Source organism: Mustela nigripes, unplaced genomic scaffold, assembly GCF_022355385.1.
Source record: "Mustela nigripes isolate SB6536 unplaced genomic scaffold, MUSNIG.SB6536 HiC_scaffold_77, whole genome shotgun sequence".
In the NCBI taxonomy this organism is placed as follows: Eukaryota; Metazoa; Chordata; class Mammalia; order Carnivora; family Mustelidae; genus Mustela; species Mustela nigripes.
Window position 1 is genome coordinate 89,260 of NW_026739492.1, and position 9,150 is coordinate 98,409.

Genomic DNA, 9,150 nt, shown 5'->3' on the forward strand with positions numbered 1-9,150 from the left:
GCTGTGGTGTTTGCCACAGGAGTCTATAATGTTTGAACACTAGAAATGGTGTTGTGTGTCTGAAATAGAAATTCCTGGTCATCGAATAGGTGAACATAAAGTGTAAAACCAGGAAGACCAAAGTGATTAACTGTTTTTCCCTGAGGGATCACTGAAGAGTGGGGAACATGAACATACATCTCCAAGCTAGAATCAGGATGCTGCCACTTTAATTCTCATCCTCTAAAGTGGTGGGGAAAGCCTTCAGGGAACAAAAGCCACATAGAGAAATCTGGCCCACTTTCACTGAGCCCAGACCCCTGGTAGGGCAGTGTAATTCCACCCAGGGCAAAGACTCCTGAGAATCAGCCTCAAAGGTCCCTCCCCTGAAGACCAGCAGGAATATCCAGCTAACATCGTTTATTAATCACGCAGAACTGCTAACTGCTAAACTCCAGCACTAGTGGAAAAAGTATATAGAATTTGTAGCGTGCATTTTTTTTTCTCATGATTCTTTAGTCTTTCAGTTTATTTTTTTTTCTTTTTGAACTAATTTCTTTGGGCTTTTTAAATGTTTTTAAAAGGCTTTTTCATTTTCATTTTTATGGATACATTTATCTTTTCATTGTATTTAATTTTATTTTTGAATATATGCTAAGTTTTTCTTTCTTGAAAATTTTGAAATCTAGCTTTTTTTTTCTTAAAAAAAAATCAAAATACACACAGGGTCTAGCTAATTGCTTTGTTCTGTTCACCTGTTTCTTAACCAGTTTCTATTTCTTCTGATTAGTTTAGTGTATACTTCTCTGTGGTTGTTGCTGCTATTTTAGTATTTTGTTCTCTCATACACCCATTCTTCTCTGGATAGATGACAAGATGGAAGAACTCACTCCAGAAAAGAAAACAAGAGGCAATAATGACACAGGAACCAGATCAGTATGGAGGTAAGCAGAATAATGGAAATAGAGCTCAGAATAATGATAAAGATACTAGCTGGACTTGAAGAAAAACAGCAGACACTAGAATATCCATTTCTGGAGAAATAAAAGAACTAAAATCTAAACATATAAAAATTTTAAAAGCTATTAATGAGATGCAATAAAAAATGCAGTCTCTAATTGCTAGGATAAATGAGGCAAAAGAGAATCAGTGATGGGGAATAAAGAAACCAAGAAGAAAAAGAGAGGTAAAAAACTACTGGATCACAAAGAAAAAATTTGAGAGATAAGTGATATCATAAAGCAAAACAATGTTAGAATACTTGAAGTCCCAAAAGAAGAGGAAAGAGAGAGCAGGGAAAAATGTGACAACACCCCTAATCTGTGGAAGAGAACAGTCATTCAAGTCCAGGAGGCACAGAGAAATCTCCCTCAAAATCAATAAAAATAGGTCAATACCTCAATATAATAGTGAAGCTTGCAAATTTCAGAGACAAAGCAAAAGTTCTGAAACTAGCTCAGGACAAGAGTTCCCTAACCTACATGGGTAGAAACATAATAGACTGGCAGCAGAACTATCCACAGATACCTGGCAGTCCAGAAAGAATTGGCATGATATATTCAGGGTGCTAAATGAAAAACTATGCAGTCAAGAATACTTTATCCAGCAAGGCTGTCATAGAAGGAGAATAAGATATATAGGAGAGGCAAATAGAAGGGGAGATAAAGAGCTGTCGAGACAAACAGAAACTAAAAGAATTTGTGATCACTAAAGCTGCACTTCAGGAAAAAGTAAAGGGGATCCTTTGAGTGAAGAGAGAGCTGAAAAGTAACATAGACAAGAAAGGAACAGAAGTAACATAGACAAGAAGAAGAAGAAGAAGAAGGAGAAGAAGAAGGAGAAAAGAAAGTCAAAAAAGAAAAAAAAGGGCTGAAGTGTGCTGTAGGAATTTAGCATTAAATAAGCATAAAAAAGGCTTCACTGAGGAGAGATTAGAATAATGCCATAAGTAGATGAAGCTACCAGGCAAACAGCAATATTTAACCAGGGAAAGCGTGCTTGATGTCCTCAAGAATTTACAAGGAAGCCAGTATGTCTGGGTAAAGGGAGCAAGTATGGAAATTCCAGAAAAGGCCAAAGTGGCAATAGAAGATCAAATCATTTTAAGAATTTGGTGTTTTGTGAATCTGAGGGGTTTGAAGTGGTCAGGGGGGTGGGAGGTCCGGTACCAGGTGGTGGGTATTATAGAGGGCACGGATTGCATGGAGCACTGGGTGTGGTGAAAAAATAATGATACTGTTATGCTGAAAATAAATAAATGAAAAAAAAAAAGAATTTGGTGTTTTGTGTTTTTTGTTTGTTTGTTTTTTGTTTTTGTTTTTGTTTTGTCTCTGAGCAAAAGGCAATCACTGCTGGGTTTTAAGCAGCAAAGTATGCTGTGCTGGAAATAGACTTAGCAGAACAAGAGTGGAAGTAGGGAGAATTCTGAGTTCAAAACTATTATTTATGATGGAAGCTCATAACAGGATGAAAGGAGACTTGGTGGTAAAGCAGATTATATTCTACATATATTTTGAAGGCAAACAAATGTGTTTTTTGTTTTGTTTTTTGTGTTTTTTTGCTTGTTTTTTGTTTTGTTTTGTTTTGTTTTTTCCTAACAGCTTAGGTGTGAGCTGTGATATTATCAATTTTTTGGACTTCATGTTTTTGGCCCGGGAAACTAGAAGGATGGAATTTTCTGGGGAAGGCCACAAGTGTTTGACTGCAACAATAATCAGTCATTGTTGGTCTCCCTGGCTGGGATAAGGTCGATGGGGGTGCTTAGCCTGGTGGTGGTTCCTGGGGAGGGGTCCTGGAAACACAGGTCGTCTAGAACCTGGAAGGGAAACATGGGTCCATGCCTGCACCTCTTCCCCTACAACACCATGCCTACCACAAGTTTAGTGCTGTTCACAGATGGCCTGGGCCATTTCTCAGTGAACTCCACCATGCTGGGAGTCTGGCAGGCATGATTTCCACCATTGTGATACCTCTAACAGAACTCATCAAATCCGGGCTAATTGTACAGAATGTGCTGGAATTATCTTACAAGGGGATCCATTGTGCTTTTTCTACTGTTTATCAATAGGGAGGGTTCTTGGACCTTTATCAAGGATTTTCCTTGACTATTTTAGGTTTCATTTGTTTCTCTGCTAGTTTCCATGATCATAGAGAATATCAGGACTGGATCTGAGATCAGTTCTCTCTCCTCTAGAACATTGCCAGGGTCTGCCTGGCTACTGAGGTGACCCAGACCCTCTCCTTTGCCTTCAACATGGTGAAAAGAGAGGCAAAATGTCAGAGCCTCCAGCTTCCTCACTGTGGAGGAGTAGATGTCCATTTCTCAGGAAGAAAGCCTCATGGCTACTGGGGCTCTAGAATGGACTGTCGACTCACTGAAGACCCTTCCATATTTTGGAATTATGTTTGGCAACTTTGAGTTATAAACTTATCTTTACTGAAATTGCTACATTGTGTCTCCTCTGACATATAAACTCCAAGGCTGGATCAAAGTAGAATCTCTAGGAATCATGAGTATTAAAAAGTTCTTAAGGGGTGCCTGGGTGTCTCAGTTGGTTAAGTATCTGACTCTTTACCTCAGCTCAAGTTTGACCTCAAGGTCATGAGTTAAGCCTTTTGTTTGTCTCCATTGTGGGTGTGGAGCCTACTTAAAAAAAAAAAAAATGTTCTTCAAAACAGGACAACTTCAGTCTAAAGAATGAAAATTTAAAATCAAATAGAAGTGTGCTGACTGAGGGGTGATTGGGTGGCTCTTTTGGTTAAGCATCTGCCTCCAGATCAGGTCATTATCCCAAGCTCCTCGGATCAAGCCCTGCATCAGGTTCCCTGCTCATAGAGGAATCTACTTCCTCCTCTTTCTCTGCCCTTCCCCATGCTCATACTTTCTCTCGCTGTCTCGCAAATAAATAAAATATTTTTATTAAAGAAGTGAGGGCACCTGGATGGCCATTAAATGGTCATTAAAACATTTGCATTTGGCTCAGGTCATGATTCCATAGTCCTGGGATTGAGCCCTGATTCAAGCTCCCTGCTCAGCGGGGAGCCTGCTTCTCCCTATCCTGCTCCCCCTGTTTGTGTGGTTGCTCACTCTCTCTCTCTCTCTCTCTCCTTCCCTCAGATAAAGAAAGAAAGAAAGAAAGAAAGAAAGAAGTGTACTGACTGAAAGTATGTTGTATTCACAGGTACATGTTGTCTCTTATCGTGCACACACAGAGTGACAAAAGGATATTATTGACTGCTGCTATTGGAAATGTGAAGAATTCAACCACATACCTTTGAGCTCAAATTGATGTCCTGTGAACATCTGTATCATGGGGAGGTTTCCCAATATGACTGTCTAATTGTGAAATTTCACCAGATTTGATAGCAAATCTAACAGTAATGAAATCTGCATTTTCACTCAGAACGTAAATGTACAATTTGTACAACACCAAAGAAAGGTAATTATCCTGAAACCTCAAAACAACAAATATTTGAAGTGGCTGAGCAGATACTGCATCATAAGCTTAGCCAAAGGGTCACAGCTTACACTAAACCACATCAGCCTAGTGTCACTCAATTTGACCCTAGACTTCTCAATACAATCATTCTGTAATTCATAACTTTTGCTGACTTCTGAGTACACAGACCACAGTATGAATTATGCCTTATAAGAAACTAAATGAAAATATTTAACATTTAAAAATTATCACTATTCTAGTAGAATCATAACTCTTTATGTAAATGTGAAGCAGGCCAGGCTTAGATGTTTTAGGAATCTTGTGTTTCAGGAAGGCTGTTTTTACCATGACTGATTAATTATGCCCCAAAAGATCTTCCAGGTGAAGTCATATAGAGCTTAAGTTACCTGAATTCTATGCATTTTTAACCTCCTTTACCAGCCTACTCTGAAAATAAATTCTTGAGTCAAGTTATTCTCACAAAATGCCCTAGATCCCTAGAACAAATCAAAAAGAACATTTGACACATACCAAAAACAAAAATGGTAAATGGTTAAAAATGCTTTAGGTTAATCATCTACTACTGTTTTAAAAAATCAGATTTCAGATTGTTCCACCTTGAGGTCTGTATGTCAAGTTTATATAACTGTCTTTTCAAATAATGCCTACCTATGAATTTAAAAGTATCTAAGATTAAGTTGTTAATTTATACATACAGGTTTTGAGGATGTTGATATTTATACACACATAGGTTTCTGGTATATAAAATTTATTTTTGAAAAGGAAAAAATCAATCATTAAATATAAAGATATTAAATAAAAAATAAATTAAAAAGTATAAAGATATTTGTTAGATATATAAAGTATCAAGCAAGTAGTTGAGTATACAAGGCTGACTTTCAAGTAGGAGGTCTGCAGTGAAAATATAAATGTCTGAGTCATCAGCATAGAGATGGTATTTAAAGTCACAAAAACCCTTGATTGTAATTTACTTTTAACATAACATGAAATAAAATTTTCCCCCTGAGCTTTAGTTTCCTAAATACATGCACTTTCAGAGAAATTTCAGCTAATCAGAATTGATACTAAAAGAAAAAATAATAAATAAATAAATAGATAAATAAATAAAAGCAAACTTCCTGATCATCAATGACCTCCCACAAACATTCTCCTAATGGACGTTCCTAAAACTTAAGGTGAAAAACTTTCTCTCCTTCATAATATCACTTTCATTAATACTTCTCCTTTCTTCTCATTTCTCTTCTTCCCCTCTGTTTCTATAGCAATAGTAAATTATAGTAATTAATAGCAAAGGTGGCAAGACAAGTAGCTTATTGATGTCTTATGTTACCCACCAAGAAAGTCCTGCCTCATCATTAACAGGATTTTTGCCTTTTTTTTTAAGGATCTATCTATTTATTTGAGAAATATATAGAGAGACACCATGAGAGTAGGGGGGGAGGGCAGAGGGAGAAAATCTTCAAGCAGACTTCCACTGAGCATGGAGCCCTACAAGGGGTTAGGTCTCACAACACATGAGAAAAGGACCTGAGTAGAAACCAAGAGTCAGATGCTTAACAGGCTCAGTTAACCAGAAACTCAAATGGGATTTGTACATTGAGAGATTTTTTTTAGTACAGGAAATGAACTTTAAATAAATCTTCCATATTTTTATTGTCAGAGTTTGAAAGTTGACCCTTATCCTCAAGGAGGCATACTCAAACAAAGTCTCTCAGAATGGATTTAGATGGGTTGATCTGCCATACTTCAAGCTCCAGTCATCAAATCTGTAGGAAAGCAAACTTGATTATATATATTCTGAGACAGACTCACTGCTCACTCTCACAGGGACTGGCTGCTATTGTCCATGCTCAGTTGTTAATGGTACCTAAACTAAAATGTAAATATAATGAAAATACCAAAGTGCTTATTCTAGTTATTAGCCAATGACTAGACATTTTTTTTTTTTTCCTCTCCAGGGAGGAAAATCTCTGAAGGAAAGCAAATTACCAGGCGAAGTTAGTTTAATACAGGCAGAATTCAAAAACCCATAGCCCGAAACATTTCTCCTAAAACAGAATTATACATGCCATGGCCAGACAACCAAGAAATCTTATCCACTAGTCAGTGAATCATTTTCTTTCATGTTCCCATTTGGATGGAATATGGTAAAATTTGCTCTGTTTTCTCTGTCAGTTGTTGCTTTTCTCATATGTATGAACTTATCCCTGAGGTGTGGCTTTCTATAATATAATTCTCAGAATTGGATAAAATTGTCCCTAATGCACCAACCAACAACTAGGGAAATACCCATGCACTTACATGACAAATGTATATGAAACTAAGAAGATAAACAAATAATAATAAATATGATAAACAAAGAAAAAAATTTAAGTACATAAAAATTATAAATCAATACAATGAATATATTGGCTATAACTAGAATTATACTATTTGAATAGCAGGTCATGAGTTATCTCCTTATACATGCTCAAGAGACACAAAAAAAGGCCAATTTTTACAGATGTTACAAAGGGAAGATAAGCATCAAATAAAGGCTTAATTAGTTGATATGTGTGGTCCTGTGGGATCATCAGCTTCTTGTACTGACTTGGAGATATTCATCGCTGAACCAGAAAAGATAAGATCCAGATTTAATAGTGTCAAAACTGATTTTCCAACAAAATAGGTCAGTCAAAATTAGTGGCCAATTTTTCAACCCAGGTCAGAACCATGGAAAAGAGAAACACAAGCCAGAATAATATACAAAGGAGGGAGGTCAAGTGATAGATGTAACAATAGCTGGCTCACAATCTGCTGTTCAGACAGCAGAAAAGTGAAGTGGGCTTATCTCCCACAAATACTACTGTATTTGATAGTGTGACACTCAATGAAGCTGACTTAAAATGAAATGGATCTGTGCTCTGTGGTCATTCCACTTATGTTTACAAGCATCCCACTGGGAGAAAATTCAATTGTCCATATTGAGATGAAAACTTCTTTTTTTTTTCATTTCTATCAGCCTAATTTTATTTAAGTTGTTACAGAATTAGACATTGGAGTCCTCTGTTTTTTGTTGCTGTTGTGGTGGTTTCTTTTTCTTTTTTTTTTTTTTTTTCTTTTTTGGTTTGTTTGTTTTTTTCCCCCCATTACAAGTCAGAGTTTGTTGCACCATAACTTCCTCATGGCATTTTTCACTTCTGCATTTCTCAGAGTGTAAATCAGAGGGTTGAGCAAGGGTGTCCCAATAGTGTAAAACACAGCCACCATCTTGTCCACTGGAAATGTAGTTACAGGACGAGTATATGTGAATATACATGGGACAAAGAATAAGATGACAACAATAATGTGGGAGGTGCAAGTAGAGAGGGCTTTCTTTCTTCCTTCTGCACTCTGGTTATTCAAAGAATGTAAGATAAAAATATAAGAGGTAAGCAGGACTATGAAACTTACCATGCAGATAGCCCCGCTGTTAAAAACTATGAGTAAATTTATTGTGTAAGTGTCCATGCATGCAAGTTTCAGCAATGGAGTCATATCACAGAAATAATGATCAATAACATTGGGTCCACAGAATGGTAGTTTCAAAGCCAAGAAAATCTGTGAAGAAGAATGGATACAAGATACCACCCAGGCCAGATTCACCATTGTATCACAGACTTGCTGGCTCATGATAGTTGTGTACCGCAGGGGCTTACAAATGGCCACATAGCGATCAAAAGACAGGAAGACGAGCACTAAGACCTCCAAACACCCAAAGAAGTGAACTGAAAAAATCTGGGTCATGCACTCATTGTAGGAGATGACTTTCTTCTCAGATAGAGAATCTACTATCATCCTAGGAGCAGTGGTGGTTGAGAAACAGGCATCAGCAAAGGATAAGTGGAAGAGGAAGAAGTACATGGGACTCCCAAGTGTCCGGCTGCATCTTATGGTCATTACAATCAGTAAATTTGCCATCAGAGTTGCAAGGTATAGAAACAAGAAGACCACAAACACAACTTTCTCCTTTAGAACATTTTGGGTTAGCCCAAACAGAATGAACTCATTCACACTGCTATTCAACTCCATCATTACAGTGAGTGTAGAAATTGTTCATCTGCAGAGAAATTTGGAGAAATAGTGACCTGGCAATAGTGGTGAAATTGATTCAGAATTGCACTTTTATAGTTCTAATTCCATCAACACATAAACCTATGGCTCTCAGTTCTTCATATATTGAAATCACTTGGAAAAGCTTTGGGTTTTTTTGGTTTGTTTTTGTGTTTTATTCTGTTCTTTTAATGTTAATGTCCATGATTTAACCATGAGCATTAGCTGAAGGTCTTCTTATGTGGACTGAGATTTTCAGGAATAACAAAGCTCTCAAATAATTGTGAGCTCTGCCAAGTTCTGAGAACTAATGACTTTGCTCTATGATCTTGATCAGATGACTTTAATGTCTTGAAGCCTTTTCTTCATTTGACAATTAGACACTCTAACAGATACTTTAATAAGTATATACTTATGTGTATTAAGTGCATGTAATATATAATATGCATTATATACATAATATAAATGTATATTATATATTTGTAATGTATATATTTATATATGTATATCTATTTATATATAATCATATATGATGTATATATTAAAAATAATATCCCTTATAACTTTAAAACATATATACTTGGAGACTACCTTTTAAAAACCACATTCCTTGATTTGGACATGAGTTTGCAACTATTAT

The 9,150-nt window shown here is 36.5% G+C and overlaps 1 protein-coding gene across 1 annotated transcript; it reads right to left on the minus strand.

Annotated features, from left to right (window-relative positions):
• Positions 1-7,574: 7,574 nt before the first annotated feature.
• On the minus strand, positions 7,575-8,489 carry LOC132008302 (olfactory receptor 4C11-like). The gene has a single exon (XM_059386843.1). The coding sequence runs from the start codon at positions 8,487-8,489 to the stop codon at positions 7,575-7,577; it is 915 nt and encodes a 304-aa protein (XP_059242826.1).
• Positions 8,490-9,150: the final 661 nt, after the last annotated feature.

Coding starts and splice junctions, on each gene's coding strand:
- LOC132008302 (XM_059386843.1), bottom strand. CDS start 8,489: ATGGAGTTGAATAGCAGTGTGAATGAGTTCATTCTGTTTGGGCTAACC.